The sequence below is a fragment of the Trachypithecus francoisi genome, unplaced genomic scaffold (assembly GCF_009764315.1).
Source record: "Trachypithecus francoisi isolate TF-2019V2 unplaced genomic scaffold, Tfra_2.0 Lachesis_group0, whole genome shotgun sequence".
Taxonomy (NCBI): domain Eukaryota; kingdom Metazoa; phylum Chordata; class Mammalia; order Primates; family Cercopithecidae; genus Trachypithecus; species Trachypithecus francoisi.
The window spans coordinates 30,900,084-30,919,916 of NW_022681453.1; the positions used below are offsets into that span (position 1 = coordinate 30,900,084).

The 19,833-nt window shown below is 42.4% G+C and overlaps 1 protein-coding gene across 14 annotated transcripts in view; it reads right to left on the bottom strand.

Annotated features, from left to right (window-relative positions):
- Nucleotides 1-19,833, bottom strand: part of CADPS (calcium dependent secretion activator) — a 487,588-nt gene that overhangs the window by 192,275 nt on the left and 275,480 nt on the right. For all 14 annotated transcript variants that reach the window (XM_033210318.1, XM_033210317.1, XM_033210316.1 and 11 more), the window contains exon 7: nucleotides 3,432-3,543. In XM_033210318.1, coding sequence (XP_033066209.1) covers nucleotides 3,432-3,543 — 112 coding nt within the window. The remainder of the gene's footprint in view (nucleotides 1-3,431; nucleotides 3,544-19,833) is intronic.

Genomic DNA, 19,833 nt, shown 5'->3' on the forward strand with positions numbered 1-19,833 from the left:
AGATGCTGCCAGCAGAGGGTGTCCAGCCAGCACAAGGGCCAGGCAGGCCAGCTCCACTGCAACTGGCAGAAAGTTTCTTTGGCACAAAGGAGGAGTAAACTAGCATCTGGGGGAATGTATGAGGGGCCTGAGGAAGAGAACGAATCATTATGAAATTAGTGTGTGTGTGGCTGTGGCAAGCCCATGGCCTTCACCACAGCAGCAGAGCCCAGGGTTTTCTTTTTGTGTAGGGATAACATAGTGTAGTGCAAATAGCCCTGGAGGTGAGGCAACATTTCTGAAGGAACTGTATCCTCTGGGCCTCAGCATGCTCTTCTGTACAAAAGAAGTGATGACTGTGGCTGCCTCAGCAGGCTTGTCTTGTGAGAGCACTGAGGGGCTGTGCACAAAGTCTTTGGGATAGTGGCCTGGCCCATGCATGGGCCCCTGACTGGCTGGATGGCTCTGGAGAAGTCTCCTGCCTTCCATGGGAGCAAGTTTTCATATCTATAAAACAAAGGACTTCAATATGCCAGTGGCCTTAACTTTTCTGAGTAGAAATGGCTTTGAGAAGTCGGTGAATGCTTTGGTAGCCAGTCCAGAAAAATGCATATAGGCCCAGGCACAAACACATTTGTAAACTATTTCCAGGCTGGGTGCGGTAGCTCATGCCTGTAATCCTAGCATTTTGGGAGGTCGAGGTGGGCGGATCACTTGAGGTCAGCAGTTCTAGACCAGCCTGGCCAACATGATGAAACCCCATCTCTACTAAAAATACAAAAATTAGCCAGGTGTGGTGGTACGTGCCTGTAATCCCAGTTACTTGGGAGGCTGAGGCATAAGAATCACTTGAACCTGGGAGGTAGAGGTTGCAGTGAGCCAAGATCATGTCACTGTACTCCAGCTTGGACAACAGAGAGAGACTCCAGCAAAAACAAAAACAAAAACAAAAATAAAAATAAAAACAAAAAAACAAAAAACAAACAAACAAAAAACCAAAAAAACCCCCAAAACATCCAGAGCATTCTGGATCCTGGGTCTTCAGAGGCTCATTGTGGACCCAGGTTGAGCATCCTGGGCTGGTCAGTTACACTTGTTCCTTCTAACACTAATATTCAGGGTCTCTGAGACTCATGATTCTTAACATCTGCCTTCTTGGAAAAGGAGAAATTTGAAGAAAAATGAAAGGCAGGATAATTCCTCCACTCTATGTGTATCTGTCTTTCCCTAGGGACAGAAATGAATATCTATCGTTTCTTAAAGAAAACAGCTAAATATTTTCTTTCATCATCTCCTCCTCCCACTTTTCTGGGTAGGGACACTGTTTTTTGCTTTTGCTGTTAGCTTTATTTGCTTTTCATTTTACCTCTATCTGTGGTCTATGCTGTAGTAATATGACTCCAGTTTGATTCTATAGATGAAAGCCAGATTGGAAAAATGGGTGAAAGAAAGGAAGAAAAAAAGGAAGCACAGGAAATGAATTATTGCTGGCATTGTTAGGTGTGTGTGCCTGTGTGCTTGTCAGGGGTGGTCTCTCATTATGCTATAGATGTTATATCAGAGGCTCAGAGATTGTCTGGGCTGAGATCACTTAGCTTTCAGGAGTGATTATGCATTAAACCAGAATGAAATATAATTTATATTTATTTATTTATTTATTTTATTATTATTATTTTTTGAGACAGAGTTTCACTCCTGTTGCCCAGGCTGGAGTGCAATGGTGTGATCTCGGCTCACTGCGACCTCTGCCTCTGGGGTTCAAGTGATTCTTCTGCCTCAGTCGCCTGAGTAGCTAGGATTACAGGTGCCTGCCACCATGCCCGGCTAATTTTTTTGGTGTTTTTAGTAGAGATGGGGTTTCGCCATGTGGGCCTGGCTGGTCTCGAACGCCTGACCTCAGGTGATCCGCCCACCTTGGCCTCCCAAAGTGCTGGGATTACAGGCGTGAGCCACTGTGCCCGGCCGAAATAAAATTTATTGAAAGTCTATGTGTTGGGCTCTGGGTATAAGGTAGTGAACAAAATAGCTTAGGTTTCTATCTCCATGGAGGTTTTACAGTCCAGTGGGGCAGAGAGAAGGCTGAATGTCTATCAATTCTGTTTCTTTCTCTCATTGGTGATCACTTCAGTAGTGTATGTGAACAAGGAGCTGAGATAGCAAATGAAGGGGACTGAGCTGTCAGGAAAGGACTCTCCAAGGAGGTGGCATTTATGCAGAGAAGGCATTTATGCTTTTTGAAGGATTGGGAGGTGGAGAGATGACAACAGATAGAGAGGAAGTCCCCTGAGGAGGGAGAGAATTTGGTTTATATGAGGGATTGAAATTTGGCCAATGATGCTGGGGTATAGTAGGCAGGGAGGAATGTGGCAGCACATGGGGGTGAATTGGTGAGCAGAAGCCAAATTAAACGAGTTTGGATTTTACCATAAGCAGGTGGGGTAGGTTATTGGCAAAATCAACTTGTGAAAATATTACTGGCTTCTTGGGGCAGAGTCAATGGTTCAGATGCAAACAGAAATTTCACTATTATCTCAGTGGTTCTCAAGTGGGTTTGTACCACCTCTCAGTGGTGTCTCAGAAATTTTAATGACGTTTTGACTGACAAAACAATTGGTGCCAGTCCCTGTTGGCAGTGAGTGGGTGGGTCCAGGGATGCTAAACACCCTACAAGGAATGAGATGACACTTCCTAGTGAGGCATCTTCCTGCATCCCATCTGACTTTTGAATATTCCCATGGGATATTAGTGGAGGTGAAAAAATCTGTTTATAATGAACTACATGGAGATCCTAACTCTTATCTTACATTTCAGATCAAAGTCTTTTTGGCACACTTCTAAGGAAATCAAGGACACTTTACTAAGTATTGCTTAACATTTCAGTAAATCAGTTTACTGATGCTCAGGCTTAGGAGTCACCAGTACAGCACATCTTCACACCTCACAGTGGGTTTTGTAGCTGTCACCCTCACAGTGACTCTTCACACGGGAACAAGCAGAGCACGCCTCTATTAGATCTTTGAGTATTTACATTTTGAAGTTTTTTACTATTAATTTACTTCCTTTTGTTTCTCTCTTATGTCATTGTGTTGACTTTAACATTGTCAGGTGGGTAGGCAGTTACATCATCTAAGAATTCCACTTTAAGAGAGTAAAAGACATTACAAATCTTAACTCTAAAGGATGTTTGGGTCTGATAGTATTGAGAACTCCTGCTGTATCTCCTGTAGGGCACACTCTTGTTATCCCAGCTTTGTAGAAGACAACCTGAGGCTCAGAGTGGTTGAGGAACTTGTTCAAGGTCACCCAGCTAATGTAGAGTGGAGTCCAGGATTTAAAGTTCAAAACTGAGCCTCTCAGTACTTGGCAATGCTGCCTCTTGGTGACCTGTGCACTGCAGACCTAGCTGGGGAAATCCTCTCTCTGGAGTCCCCCTTGTGATGGGAAGCACTTACCCGCCCGAGCTCCTTGTCCTCCAAGGCCAGGACGCCTGTGCTCTCTGTGAACAGCTTCACCTTCACAGCTGGCAGTGCATGGGTTGTGGAGAAGTCACCCTGGGTGCCCCAGCTGCAGACAGAATCAAAGAGGTCATTGTAGACATATCTGCCTTGATGAGTCTAAACTATTCCACTGTTTCCAGGTCAGGTGAATGCAGGGTTAACCCAAGGCAGCATTAGCTGTCACATCCTTCTCTCCTCCCCTTCAAAGCTGCCAGAGTAACAAAAGTGTTAATTAACTTGTTAGGCAAATGCAAGACAGATGCTCAGAAAGTTGCCATGGTCTTCACAGAGCACTATAAGGAATGACTTGAAATTAGCATAAACTCAAGTTGGTGAGAACTTGTTCCCATGCATTTGCTGTATCTACAAACTATTCCAGAGAAATCACTAATATTTCCTTGCATCCTTTGACATTCGTGAAAACTGCAGTTGTAGATTTTGGGATGGGGCTTCAGTTGGTTCAAGGCAACACCTGACTTTCAAATGAGACTTCAGCAGTAGTGGTGGGGAGGTGGGGAACCCCATTTTCACTGGCATTCAAAGATGAATTGAATAAGGAGATTATGGAGCGCCACCCTGTTAAGGTCAAAGAGAGATTGAAGGGAGAAGGATGAGGATGTGGGAATACCATTCCCTGCTCATAGTTTGTGGATATCTGAGTCTCAGTTTTCCCCAGATGGGAGCCTGGCTTACCCAGAATCTGGGTAGAGCACCAGGTGTGGCTCACATGAGCCACAAATGCAGCCTCTTCATTCACTCATTATTATTTTTACAGAGAATTAATCTTTTTCCATTCTGTGCCTGCAAGCAGTGTGATCTTCCAGAAGTGTTAACTGGATTGCATTGAGCCCCAGGTCCATGGCACCTGTTCCCTTCCTGTTCCTACCTATGGACTGTCACTCATCTGCTCCAATTTCACAAGCCTCCTGACTCTGCCATCTCAGGCTTGTTACATGTATGGTTCCTCTGTTGGCAATGTTTCTCCCCACCCCACCCATTCACTGGGCTACCTCTTTGGGTCTCAGCTTAAAACCACTGTCCCTTGATCTCCCAACCTAAACTGGGTTCTGGTATTAACCTCTCTTTAGCATACTACTTAATTTTGCATCCTAGCAATCACTGGATTTATAAGTATTGATTTGTGTCATTATTTTATAGCAGAATCCCCTAATATTCTGTAAACTCCATGAGCACAGAGACTGTGTTTTTATGTTCCATACCCAGAACTTAGCATAGTGTTGGACATACAGAAGGAACTTAACAAATATTTGCTGAATAAATGAATGATGCCAAATGTAATGTCTTTTGCAAAACTAGAAAACAGCATACTTATCATTTACAGAAGTTTTTCATTTTACTTTATACAATGACTAACTTTTATACTTTAAAATGCTCATTATCATTTTTAATGATTCTGTATTACATTTTCTCTATGTACCATAATTGATTTAGCCATTCTTCTATTATTGAAATAGAATTGAACATTAATTTTGTTTTGTTTTGTTTTTTGAGATGAGGGTCTGGCTCTGTTGTCCAAGCTAGTCTTGAACTCCTGGGCTCAAGCAATCCTTCCACCTCAGTCTCCTGAATAGCTAGGAGTTAGATATTAATTTTTGATTTCATCTCTGACTGTTTCCTCAGGATACAGACCTAGCTGGGAGATCATTTCTTCTTTCATCAACAAAAATTTAGAGATCTTACACTGCTGCAGGAGCTGTGCTCATCAATGCACACTTTCAAGGCTTGAGATGCCTATTCCCAAAATGCTTTCCACAAAGGCAGTGACTATCCTGCCACCATTTGGGAATGAAAGTGCAAATCACAGGGCTTCCTTCTTGCCTGTTCTGAGTGTCATTATTCACTTTTTCTTCCGGCCTATTTTATCATTGTTGTTTTCATGGATAATTTGTTGACTACTAGCGGGCTTGTACATTTTACCCTGTTTGTATTCTTGTTTTGTAAATTATGGAAACCTGCATCCTAGTCTCAGTGTTGCCTTCAATCAAATAAATGCTACTAACTCAAAGACACAGGGAATCTAGTGAGAGTTGACAAAAGAAGACCAGAAAAATTGAGATGAGGGGAAACCAGATCCATGGGGATCTCAGTGCATAAAACCACTGAGAAAGCACAACAGTCATAGTAGAGAAAGACAGGACATGGAGGAGGCCATGAGATAACACAAAAAGTGACAGGTTTCAAACACATCAGCAAAATGTTTGAGGTACAGATAGAAACTCCTAAGTGGTTGTCAGCAACTGCAGCAAGACCCCAAGATAGGGAAATCTTTGTCTTAACAACAGCAAGGGTTTTGAACCAGATACCTTTAGTTCAAATCCTGGCTAGTCACTTGCAAACTATGAAATTTGGGGTGAGGAATTAATGTCCCTGTCAATTTCCTCAGCTATAAAATAAGCTAATTTCACAGACTAGTTGTAAAGAAGAAACAGCTGCAAGTTTGGAACAGGTTGGGAACCCAACAAATTTTGGCTACTTTCCCTTCCCAAGATAAGGAGATGTATTCTAGTAATAGTGATTATTGCTCATCACTTTATATTTATTTATTTAATGATTAGGTGACATGTAATAATTGTACATATTTATAGGTATGATGGTTAATACTGAGTGTCAACTTGATTGGATTGAAGGATACAAAGTATAAATCCTAGGTGTGTCTGTGCGGGTGTTGCCAAAAGAGATTAACATTTGAGTCAGTGGGCTGGGGAAGGTAGATCCACCCTAATGTGGTGGGCACAATCTAACCACCTTCCAGAGAATATAAAGCAGGTAGAAAAATGTGAAAAGGAGACACTGGCCTAGCCTCCCAGCCTACATCTTTCTCCCGTGCTGGATGCTTCCTGCCCTCGAACATACTCCAAGTTCTTCAGTTTTGGGACTCAGACTGGCTCTCCTTCCTCCTCAGCTTGCAGACAGCCTATTGTGGGACCTTGTGATTGTGTAAGTTAATACTTAATAAACTCCGCTTTTTACATATATGTATACACACACACACATATCCTATTAGTTTTGTCCCTCTGCAGAACCCTAATACAATGGGGTACAGAGTGCTAATTTTTTTTTTTTTTTTTTTTTTTAGACAGAGTCTCGTTCTGTTGCCCAGGTTGTAGTGCAGGGGCGTGATCTTGGCTCACTGCAACCTCTGCCTCCCAGGTACAAGTGATTCTCCCGCCTCAGCCTCCCAAGCAGCTCAAATTACCCGCCTCCATGCCCAGCTAATTTTTTTGTATTTTTAGTAGAGACGGGATTTCACCGTGTTAGCCAGGCTGGTTGCGAACTCCTGACCTCAAGTGATCCACCCACCTTGGCCTCCCAAAGTGCTAGGATTACAGGCATGAGCCACCACACCTGGCCCAGAGTGCTATTTTGCTACATGTATACAATGTGTAACAATCAAGTCAGGGTAATCAGCATATCCATCACCTCAAATATTGATCATTTTTTGTGTGTGTTGGGAACATTCAAAATCCTCTCTAGCTATTTGAAAGTATGCTATAAATTACTGTTAACTATAATCACCCTGTAGTACTATAGAACACTAGAAATCAGTCCCCTTATCTTGCTATACTTTTGTATCCTTTGTGGCTTCTATCCAACACATGTTTATCAAGCACTTAGTAAGTAACTGACCCTATGTAAAGGAAGCAAGATTGACATTGCCCTTTCTACTATACAGATGAACGGTAAAACAGCTATTATCATTGCCATTTCATAGATGAGAAAACTGAGGAGACACTCAAAGATCTTGTCTATTTTATGCCAGGGAATTATGACCAAGTTGGGCCAGAACCCAAAATCTCATTTTAAAGCTATTGCTGCTATTATTGTAAAAATTATCAGTAATAAGCATTATTAGTGATTAGCAACACTGGCAAAAAATGTGACCATGAATTTACTTATGATTAATTGTACTATTAATCTCTTTGCATGGCTGGGTGTGGTGCCTTACTCCTGTAATCCTAGTGCTTTTGGAGGCCAGGAATTTGAGAGTAGCCTGGGCAACATAGAAAGACCCAGGCTTTTTATATTTTCTACAAAAAACAAAGTAAAATAATTAGCTGCATCTGGTGGTGCATGCCTGAAGTCCTAGCTACTTGGGAGGCCGAGGTCTAAAGATCACTTTGAGCCTAGGACTTTGAGGTTACAGTAAGCTATGATCACACCACTGTACTCCAGCTTGGGTGACAGAGCGAGACCCTGTCTCTAAAAGAAAATAAATAAAAATAACATAAAAGACACCTCTTTGGGCATTCATTATACTTGGTCATGGGGATGAGAAAGGTTTCTGCTGGAAACCAAAAGAGTTCTGAAATGAGAGGCTTTAACACTAAGCCACAAAGAGAACTTGAGCCCAGTGTCCTGGAGATACCCCACTGTGTGTTTCCATGCTACTGTCCTCAGTGTGGATGTATTTTCTGGCATGTTCAGTGGGTACCAATCCAGGATGCCTGAACCCCTGCTGCTACCAAAAGATGCGCAGCTCATAAGGCGTGTAACAAGAGTCCGACTGTGGGGCAGTCAATGCTTCCGAGAACCCATCAGCTGGACGGAATTCAGGCCGCTGGAGGCTGCCCTGACAACCCCCATCCTATTAGACACTGAGTTACTTTTCCCTTCCACCAGGCCTGCAGCTGTGCTTTCCACCATGATCTTTGGCTCACCTCAAGCTGTCAGGTCACTAATGAATCCTAGTTTAACTATTTAACTATCAGATTTCAAAATGGTAACCTGGTCCAGAGAAACAGGCCAAAAGAGAAGTTTTCTCATCTAATCGGACTGGCTGTGTAATTTTCAGGGCCCAGGGCAAATAAAACATGCAGGTCTCCTTGTTAAAAAAACAACAAACTCCAAAACAAAACACACAGAAAAAGTGCCATTAAAGGTACTAAAATGTAAAGCATTTTCATTTTCTTGATTATTTCCTCTGCTCAAATCCACACTCCATTGTTCCATGGGACGTCACAAACACAAGCTCAAAGATAAAATTATTAAGAATTTCCATGGCAAGAAAACAGTATTAAATCAAATGGGGGCCCCTTCTGAGTGCAGGAGATGTGCAGCTGTACAGGTTACATGCCCATCAAGCTGGCTGTGATCCAATGCCACCCCAGTCTGGCTAGCCTGGACTAAGGAGTGGGTGTTGGCTAACACTGGCTGTTGACATGAAACTTTTGGTCTTAGCCATAGTCATTGGATTCTGTGAAAATTCTGGCCTCTTTTTGTCAATGCTTCCTACTCTTAGGAGAATCAAGAAGGTTTAAATATTTGCACCCTTCTTTATATTCCTTTCCCCTGTAGGAAAAAATGTCATGAAAAATATTCATTCTTTGTCCTTTTCTAGCCACGGAGAGATCTGGCTATATTTGTAATAGAAATAGCTAATATTTATTCAGATTACTATGTGCGAGACACAAATTCCTATCTCAAAAGTGTGACGCAGTCATACATGCATTTGATCATTTGAAAGCCTCTTGGCCATCCTGTGAAATGCCTACAATTATCACCTCCAGAGTTATAAATGAGTCACACAGAGGCTGGGTAATATGTTCAGGGTCACACACCAGGAGTAAATGGCAGTTAGACCTCAGAATTCAAACTCCTAATCAGGCCACCATGTTGCCTCCCTTGCTCATTCCGTCATTCTCTGCTTTATGTCTTGATTAAATCAACAACAGTTACCTCTGTAACTGAAACGGAAAGTTCTGTTTCAAGACTGGTGGGACTTTGGGCCATGCTGCCTTTTTACTTTGAATTTATTTCATGTGTTCAATATACTTCACAGAGCATTATATCCCAGACAGACAAATTAGCCAGTGGAGGAAGCATCAAAACCCTGGGCCTTTGGTGGGGCCACACACCCCAAAATGAATCTATTTCTCATTGTTACATTGTTCTCTGCCCATTTATTTGCCCTTGTTGTGCAATTGATTATGGCTATTAAGATGAATACCCCTTTAAAGTGTCCCATAACTGAAATACAATTGCATTTTGATTTGAAAAGACCAGAGGTGGATAATATTTATTGCAAGCTGAAGTTGGAAAGGTTAACTGACTAACTTCTCTCTGAAGACAAAGTAGATAATGTAAAACGGGTTAGGTGTCCCTATTCTGTGATCCCATCCTTTCTACCACTGTACTCACACTGTATGACTAGCTTACATAAACGTTAAAAATAGCCACCAATTATTGAGTACTTACGATTTGCCAGGCCCTGGGATTAGTGCTTCTAATGAATTATCTCAATTAATCTTTCTGACAGCTCTGTGAAGTATATTCTGTTATTACCCATACTTTATAAACAGAGAAACCAGGGTTTAGGGAAGTTGAGTAACTGGGCCAGGATCTCAGGTGATCACAGAATTGGGCTTCAAACTCATAGTTTCTGACCTCAAAGCCCATGCATTAAACAAGAGTGCTTTACTGTGGTTTCTTGTATGTGTATATATGTATATATATACACGTATATATACACATACATATATATACATATAGACATGTGTGTGTATATGTATATATGTGTGTATATATACACATATACGTATATGTATATATACACGTATATGTGTATATATGTATATGTATATATACACGTATATGTGTATATATGCACATACGTGTATATATATGTGTATATATATAGCACCCAACACAGGGCCTGGAACACAATAAATATTTGCTTAGTAACTAGGAAAGTGACAAATTCAGAATAACCATGTCACTAAATTCAGGGGATTGTAGAGGGATGAGACATGTGAAATAACCAAAGGTGTGACTGCCCCTTTCAACTGAGGAACTGAGGGCTTTATCTCTTTGAGGAGTTTTTTTTAAATTTTTATTTTTTTAGCTAACAAACTCTCTGAAGTGCACACAGCAGCTGGCAGCATGCAGAGGATACTCAGCATACGACAGCTCTCTAGGGAGCAAGGCGTCAATCCATGAAGGCTGAGGAATGGCTCTCCAAGGGCTGGCAGCAATGTGGCTGCCAACGGTATAGTGATGGAAAGTGCCACCAAGTTACATAATAAGCTGCTATTATTACTTTTGGTCTTTTCAGCCACAAGCACATAAGCAGAGATTGTAGAAATGCCATCACCCATAGTGGCACCTCCAAATATGAAGAAATGTGTATTGGGACATGTGTGTCTATTCCAAACCAAATACTTCCTATAAGAGGGTGGCAAATAAATAGATGAACAGTGTAACTGACTAACCTAAAAGCGCCATATTGGCATCAGATGAGGCTCTAACTTTCACTGCTTAGGGATTGTATCTCCAAATAGTGCTTCATTTAGGAAACACTTCCTGAATGTCTACTGTGTGGAAATCACTATGATAGGCACTGCTATGGATCCAAAGGTGAGTGAGATGTAAGTTCTGCCCTCATGGATATTACATTCTTTTGGGGGAGATGCCACATGCAGAAATAACACTTATAAGGTGTGAGAATGTCTCCGCTTTCACATCTATAAATTGGGGATAATATTTAGTTTTATTATAAATATAGCCAGATGGGAATGGTGGTCTGCACCTCTAGTCCCAGCTACTCAGGAGGTTGAGGTGGGAGGATTGCTTGAGCCCAGGAGTATGAGGCCGGCCTGGGCAACATAGTGATACCCTGTCTCTTAAAAAAATAGAACTGACCCAGAAGATGGAGTCCTTAATGGAAGGATATGTAGGACATAAGCTATTGCATATGCAGTGTTTACTTCACTATGTGGCACATAGAAAGCACTAAAAAATGTAAGTCTTCATTTTAGGATTATAGACCAGGGGTTGTTAAACTATGCCCATGGGTATGGGCCTGCTTATGTATGGCTCATAAGCTAATAATGGCTTTATATTTTCAAATGGCTGAAAATAATCAAAGGAATATTTGCAACACACGAATATTATATGACATTCAGATTTTGATGCCCATCAATAAAGTTTTATTAGAACATAACTAGCTTACTCATTTATGTTTTATCTATGGCTTCTTTTGTGCAGCAATGGCAGAATTGAGTAGTTATGACAGAGACCATATGGCCAACAAACTGAAAAGTTTTACTTTCTGGTCCTTTATAGAAAAAGTTTGCTGATCTCTATTACAAACAGTTAAATTGCTGACTTGGCCTAATGGAAATACTTATATTTTCATTTGCAGATTAGCAGTATGCTCATCTGGGCATATCCACAAAGACAAACTATAAACATGCATTTACAAGGACAGCTCACTCCATGGGGATCAAATTTGCTGCTCTAAATTCTTCATGGAGCGCTTTCTAGCACTGTTAGTTTATTAGAAAATTGGGGCTTGTGTATTATAGCATTTCAGACACGTGGTGCCCAAATGCTGCTTCCTGAACGACTTGAGCTGGCTGACTCATTTCGTCACACTACATCATTATTAATATCAAATAATAAACATGAGTAGCAGATAATTCATATTTGGGGGGATGGGATGACTTTTAAAGTCACAGCACATTATTTTTCCAAACCTGTTCCACAGTGCCACCACTTTGAAAGTGAACACTTTGATCTGGGGGAGAAAATGAGGGAGAGGAATATGGTTTTGGGAGAATGGAGCTCAGAAAAATCTATGGGTAAAACAAACTTGTTCTGTGTGTTTGGCGAGCATCTGCTTGATCACAGTCACATCTCTGTTTACTATTTAAAGCCTCCTATTTGCAGAAGCCTCCTCAGACCATATGTTATCAACAAATGTTGCTAATCAAATACACACAGTAATTTTCATTAGAATTTTTCCCCCCACGAACAAAAAACAACATTTGCCACATAGGGAATAAACCTCCCAAAATGACAGTAAACATCCACTGCAAACCTTTGACAACAGAATGATATTTACGAATGCATATGTGAGTAAGCCAAGAACACATCCACGTTAGGCAAATAAGGAACCTTGGAGAATTGGATTTTGTGCAGGTTGGTGCTGGGGTCGGGGGTGGGGGGGACGTCATTAGTTGCCATGGTGATGCCCAGCATAAGGCCATAATTCGTGTCTCAGAGACTGGATTTGCATTTCTTCAAGGTATATGGCTCATGTGAACTGGGTGTTAAATTGGTGCAGTTCATAAAATTAACTGCAGACTTTAACGAGAGAGAAGTGTCATTTCAAGGAATGAAAGTGCCGTGGTCCTGTTGCTAAGAAGGAAAGTTAATAATTGCCTGGAGACAGCTGCATTAAAATCTTCTGGCCTGCCTTTGAGGCGGACTGCATGATATTCCACTCCAAGGGAATCAATTGTGCCATCACAGTGTGTCTCATGCAAACTAATTGATAGGCTGGGCTTTGGGTTCTTTAGTGTACTAGAAAAGCTAAGCTACTTCTCATCTACATAAGTGAGGCATTTGCTTTGTAGAAATTGGGCTGTCTGAGAGGCAGAGATGAAGGCTTTGGTTTGCCTCCTTGACATTTCCACTGGAATGTCTCCTCTCCAGGAGTCTGAGATCAAATGTGTCCAAACCTCAGCTTGAACTGTTCTCCCTCACATCTGTTCCTCTAAGGCTTCCCCGGCTTAGTCAAAGGAATTGCCAGCCACCCAGACATCATTCTTGTTTGCCTCTCTTTGCCTCATGTCCATCTTGTCACCAGATCTTTCATATCCCCTACATATATCACAAATCTGATTATTGCAATGGAGGAAAACAAAGCAGAAAATGGAATTTGGAAGTACCAGGAAGCAGGTGGGGGAATATTTAAACAGGGTGGAACATTAAAACTTCTCCACAAAGCAATTGTCACCTGTATGATATACTCCTTTATTTGTTTTGTTGGTTGGTTTGTCTCTGGCCAGAATGTAAACTCACAAAACTCACAGGGCAGGGATCTATGCCTGTTTCCCCCATCACTGTGCCCCTGGCTTCTAGCACAGTGCACGGCACATGAGCACATTCAACAGGCATTTGCTGAAAACATGATTTCACGAAATTCTGATTTCCTACACACACACACAAATGTGTGGAGATGAGATTCAAGTTGAAAATGAAATGTAACAATGCTTGATTATCCATGGACATTATTTGGTATGGTTAAAGAGGAAGTGAGTAAAATTCTTTTTTTTTTTTTTTTTTGGGACGGAGTCTCGCTCTGTCGCCCAGGCTGGAGTGCAGTGGCCAGATCTCAGCTCACTGCAAGCGCCGCCTCCCAGGTTTACGCCATTCTCCTGCCTCAGCCTCCCGAGTAGCTGGGACTCCTCGCCCAGCTAGTTTTTTGTATTTTTTAGTAGAGACGGGGTTTCAGCGTGTTAGCCAGGATGGTCTCGATCTCCTGACCTTGTGATCCGCCCGTCTCGGCCTCCCAAAGTGCTGGGATTACAGGCTTGAGCCACCGCGCCCGGCCGGAAGTGAGTAAAATTCTATGCTATAAACTTCATAAGGACAGACAGCAAGTCCATCTTACTTATTGTTATATTCCAGTTGTTTAGCTCAGGGCTCGGTACACAGGAAACTTTCAATGAATGCCTATGGAATCAAGGCTGGAGGGAATAATGTATACCACACTTTATGCACTTATAGAAGACCTGAATCTCAGTCCTTATTTTCTCACTAACTGTGTAACCTTGGCCAAGTCATTGGCAGAGTCTGTGTGCATACCTGTATAATGGAGGAGGCGGCTGATTTTTTTTCTGTCCTAAAACCAATAGCCTGGCATTTGATTTTTAGCATTTCCTTTTGGTTCTTTCTTAGAGCTTCCATCTCTTTGCTTATATTACCCACCTCTTCTTGCACTTTTTCCATTTGAACTCTAAGCATATTGATCATAGTTTTTATACATTCTTGGTCGGATAATTCCAACATCTCTGCCATATCTGAATCTGGTTCTGATGCTTGCTGTCTGTATGCTGTGGGTTTTTTAAAAGTATGATTTCTAATTTTTATTGAAAGTAAATTTTTGTTGATGCACTGAGCAAAAGAAACCCAGCACCGGCTTCAGTGGCAATTTCTGCTCTTGGGCTGCTGCTCCAGTAAGGCGTGATTCTCTGTACCTGCCTGCCTGTCTCTCCAATTTTGGAGGCAGTGGTTTGCCCTGTAACCTCGATTCTCTGATTCTCTGATGGATCTAAGAAGAGATGCTGATTTTCAGTTTGTTCAGCATTTTCCTTGTGGTGAGGTCAGGAACAATGACTTCCAAGCTCTTCACACACAGGACTGGGAACTGGAAGTCCGGCTGAGCCTGTATTATTTTGAGATCCTATTCAGCTGTGAAAGCTTCGATTGCATTATTCATTGAATGTTGACTCATAAGAAAATACAGAGCTGGGCAACAGGAATATCTACATTTTCCAAGGTTGGAGCTAAGCAACAGGATGGCATAGGGAGGAACTGTCAAAGGCTAAATTAGAGAGATGACAGCACATCACCTGATTTGAATGTCAGTGTTGCCTTCTCTGAAATGGAGCTCATGGTGTAGCCCAAATATCTCCTCTTTTGTTATAAAAGGAGGTGAGATTTTTGTCCTTGGAAATATTGGCTCTGTCTTCCCAGTCTAGGGCTCTTCTCCCCCATCTCCATCATCTAGCTGCCTTCTTCTAGACATGTTTATTCTTAGTTCCTGAGTATCTTAAGAGAAAATGAACTGCTCACTGCACGGCAGACATAAAAAGGAGCTCCCATGAAGTTACAGGAAAAGCATTCATTTATTCCCTCCTCTCAGGGATTCTGCCAACCAACTCCTATTTAATTTCCAACACTGGGTGTTTTCCTATAATTACTTTTGTAACCTGAGCTGGTTGTTATGGTTGCAACAAGGGTTCCCATAAATAACTGGGAGACTCTGGCTAATTGTGTCTTTTGAACTTGAATCTGCCTTAAGACACCTTACAGGCTCCAGAAGACTCAAAAGTTTACAAAACTTACACTACAGCCAGCTAGACAAAAGCCATTGACAGGCTTGGGCCAGGGGAATTACAAAATGCATTGCAAACCCCTTTGCATTCCAACCAGCTTCTCTGAAAGCATGAGCCAAATGAGGCAGGGGGCGGGTGGGGGGAAACTGGGAGAGACAGAACAACAGCCTCTGAGCTGAAAGAATTCCTGAAGACAACTTTAGCTATGCCCCTCATTTATAAATGAGGAAGCTGGTGCAGTGGGGAGGAATTTTGGAGTAAGACTGTTCTATATATATCATCTAACAGCTTTATGATCTCAGACAAATTTATTAGCCTCTCAGGTCTCAGTCTTCATGTCTGTAAAGTGGTCACATGAATAGCATCTACCTCATAGGGTTTCTAATCTGCCTTGCCACCAATTAAGTGGGAGAATGTAAGTTCTTTTTTTTTTTTTTTTTTTTTTTTTTGAGACGGAGTCTCGCTCTGCCACCGGAGCTGGAGTGCAGTGGCGCGATCTCGGCTCACTGCAAGCTCCGCCTCCCGGGTTTACGCTATTCTCCTGCCTCAGCCTCCCGAGTAGCTGGGGCTACAGGCACCCGCCACGTTGCCCGGCTAGTTTTTTGAATTTTTTAGTAGAGATGAGGTTTCACCATGTTAGCCAGGATGGTCTCGATCTCCTGACCTCGTAATCCGCCCATGTCGGCCTCCCAAAGTGCTGAGATTACAGGCTTGAGCCACCGCGCCCGGCCCGTAAGTTCTTAATACAAAGCAGTCAGCATTATCTGGGCAGCACAGGATTAAGAGTGCAGGCTCTGAAATCTGGCAGCCTAGCTCCTACATCCAGCTATGCCACTTTCTACCTGAGTGATGCTCAAAAGCTGACTCTCCTGCAGACTCTAGTTTCTTACTTGTAAAATGGAGATATCTATAGTGTTTCTCTCCTAGCTTTCTTTTGTAAGATGAGGAAATATGTCCTAGCCTGATTCTCAGTACATCCTAAAAGTGTGGTGATAATTATTCAGTGACATCTCAAAGATGCACAAGTAGTCCAAGTGCCAGTACTGGAATCAAACATCATGAAATGAGCTGACCTTGCAAATGTTTTCCAAACCATCTGAGCAATGGCTTTTGTGTTTTCTCAGTCTGGGAAAAATAAAATTGGGGCTTGAATTTGGGTCTGATTTTTTTGGCAGCTATGGCAAAAGGACTTGTTCTCATTTTTCTGACTTCCTTCTCCAAGTGCCTGGAACACTTCCTCTCACTTCCAATCCTCTTATCTTCCTTCGCTGGCCCTTCCTGACCCCAGGGGATAGATGAGATTATTGTTCAATGGGATTCACACTCTCCTGCCTTCTCTAAGAGAGGAGTTTTCTTCCTGCCAAATTGATGTTGGATTTGTTCATGGGATTACTTCTTTTGGCCTCTGCTATGGCTTGAATATTGTCCCTTGAAAAACTCATTTTAAAATGTAATCTCCAATGTGACAGTATTGAGGAGTGGGGCCTTTAAGAGGTGACTGGGTCCTGAGGACTCTGCCCTCATGAATAGATTAATCTATTTATGGATTAATGGGTTAATAGATTAATGGGTTATCAAAGGACTGAGACTTGTGGCTTTATAAAAAGAGGAAAAGAGACCTGACCTAGCATGCTCGGCCCTTTTGCCATGCGATGACTTGTGCCACCTTAGGACTCTGCAGAGAGTCTCCATGAGCAAGAGTCCCTCACCAGATTCAGCCCCGTGACCTTGGACTTCTCAGCCTCCATGACTCTAATAAATAAATTCCTTTCCTTTTAAAATTACCCAGTTTCAGGTATTCTGTTATAAACACCAGAAAATAGACCAAGACAGTCTCCTAGGCAGAGTATACATCCCTGCAGCTTGACTTTAAAATTACTTGTGTGACTTTCTTTGGCCAATGGGGCATTAGCAGATGTGATGCAAGCACAAGCTTAAAATGGTGCTTGAGTAGTTGAGCTTTTTCTCCTTGTCTTTGTCACCAGTGTGAGCAAAGCCTCCTCCAGGTAGCTGCTGTCCTTTCAGCCTCAATCCCAGAATGAACCATGTGGAGTAGGTCTGAGCCCAATCCACAATGAGAATCCAAGGCCAGCCAGACCCAGAACTTAAAGCAGAGTCATTCAGCTGAGCCTGGCATGGATCAGCCAACCTCCAACTGATTTTCAGATGACAAATGAGAATAAATGACTGTGGCTTTAAGCCACTGAGTTTTGGGGTGGTTTGTTACACAGCAACGATGAACCAATACAACCTCTTTATCTGTCTATCACACCATCCTGTTTCTACTCTATGTTCTGTTGGTCTGTCTGCAGTCCTTAGTTAGAATATCACATTATGCAGTGCCCAGATATATTTTATAGCCCTTGCATATTATATAAAGTCCATGGCAGTCACTCAATAAACACCTGCCTAATGACTTTAGTGGCTTGAAAATGATAGCTCTGTTTTGCCGGTGTCAAATGAAGCAGGATCTACCCACAGTGTGAGAGCTGCACTGAGGCCTGGCTATGCCGGCCAAGCCTGCCACGGGCACCGTCTAGGTTCCCGAATAAGCAAGTGTGTCAACACCTCCCAGGGCTAAGGCAGGCAGCCAATGTCTCTCAAATCACGAACGGTCAAGTGCTCCTAGGAAAAGCCCTAACCACATCAAAGGCACTCCCGATCGAGCCTCCCACATGGAAGCAATGACAACAAAGCCAACCTCAGTAGCACTTGAGTGTCCCCAACATTTGTGTCTCTGAATGGGGACCCAAATTGTGGTGGGCACACAGAAGCAGCGCTTAGGGGTATTCAGGGATAGCCATTCAGGGCTTTGGCTGCCCTCCAAGCAGCCAGCCCCATCCCGTGAGACCTCCCGGTTGCCTTTGATAGAGGGGATTATGGAAACTGTTGTTGGTTTGCATTGGGGCGGGGGTTGGCTGCTTTCATGGGCTGGGTTCCCATCGTCCTACTGAAGGGGACCCCTGAGGACACTGTGAGCCATGCTTGTCTCTTTCCCCAGGGACTGGCTTGTGGGTTTGGTCTTTATTTTCTCTTTTCAACACTTATGAGAAACCACTAGGAGTGGCCATGAATGCCAGGAATCTCAAAAGAAAATGATGAATGAGGCCAGCTGGCTAAATGCCCTTCAGTAAGGACTGAGGTGTTGTCTTAAAGAATTGGGGAAATGGCTCTGGAGGCCAAGTGCATGACATAGGCTCAACCTGGAGCCAGAGAGTTGCTCTTGAAAAGTGTTGAATCTCAGTTGTAGAGAAATAACCGGACCCTGGTATACTGACACCATCACAGCACAGTGAAAATATTACCTGAGTTCCCAGTTGCATCTGGGGCTCCTTACACTGACCACTGGGGCTATGTTAAGTTCACCACAAGGCCTAGTCACTCTTACCGTGGGACCCCACATCCACAAAATAACAAACATACTAAAAACTATCTTTAAAAACAACAACAACAACAAAAACTGCATGAAAGTTGTTTGTTGTGGCTTTTTTTTTTTTCTTGAGACAGGATCTTGCTGCGTCACCCATACTGGAGCATATTGACACGATCTTGCCTCACCTCAACCTCCACCTCCGGGGCTCAAATGATCCTCTCACCTCAACCTCCTGAGTAGATGGGACCATAAGCATGTGCTGCCATGCCAGGCAAATTTTTGTATTTATAGTAGAGATGGGGTTTTGCCATGTTACCCAGGCTGCAAACTCCTGGGCTCAAATGATTCACCAGCCTCGGTCTCCCAAAGTGCTGGGATTACAGGCATGAGCCACTGCACCCAGCTGAAAGTTGAATTGAGTTGTAATTGACTAGTTGATATAGGTTAAACTTAAAAGACGTATAATTAAATATCATTTTTTATTTTATAGTTATCTTTATATATTTTGGAGTTTATACAGTTCCTTTTAAAATTTAGCTTCCTAAGCTCTTGAAAAACATTTGGGCCCCACTGGCCAAATGTCTTAAGCCCACACATAACTAAAATTTGATGACCGGTACTCAATTTTTCCTCTGAAATAATAAATTTGAAGGCTTACCAACTGATAAGAGCCAGCATTAACTTCAATTTCCTTGAATGGCAACTTGTACGCCTCCTTCCAACAAAAATTATCTTCATGTCCTTTGCCCAGGTAAAGTTAGTGAGCAGATATTTTTGCCATGCATTTTCTCCTAAAAGGTGTTCATACTCTCCTTTATCTCAGTCCCAAGGAGACATAAACGTAAGGGAGGATAGGTTCAACCAAGAGTGTCTGAAATGCCCAACACAAGAACCAATCACTCACCCCTGGAACTTTTCTTTCAGTGAATTTGACAATAACGAAACTTGTTTTCTTTAACCCCTGGGATAGATAATGTTTGTAAAAAACCTTTTAATGCTTCTAAGGGTCAGTTGATCTTTTTTCAGTGGATGCTCTTTTTTTCTTCCAGCCTGCCTGCTTCCTTCTTTCCTGCATCTTCCTCTTTCCTTTCTCATGTTAGAGATGGATTCACGGTGTACA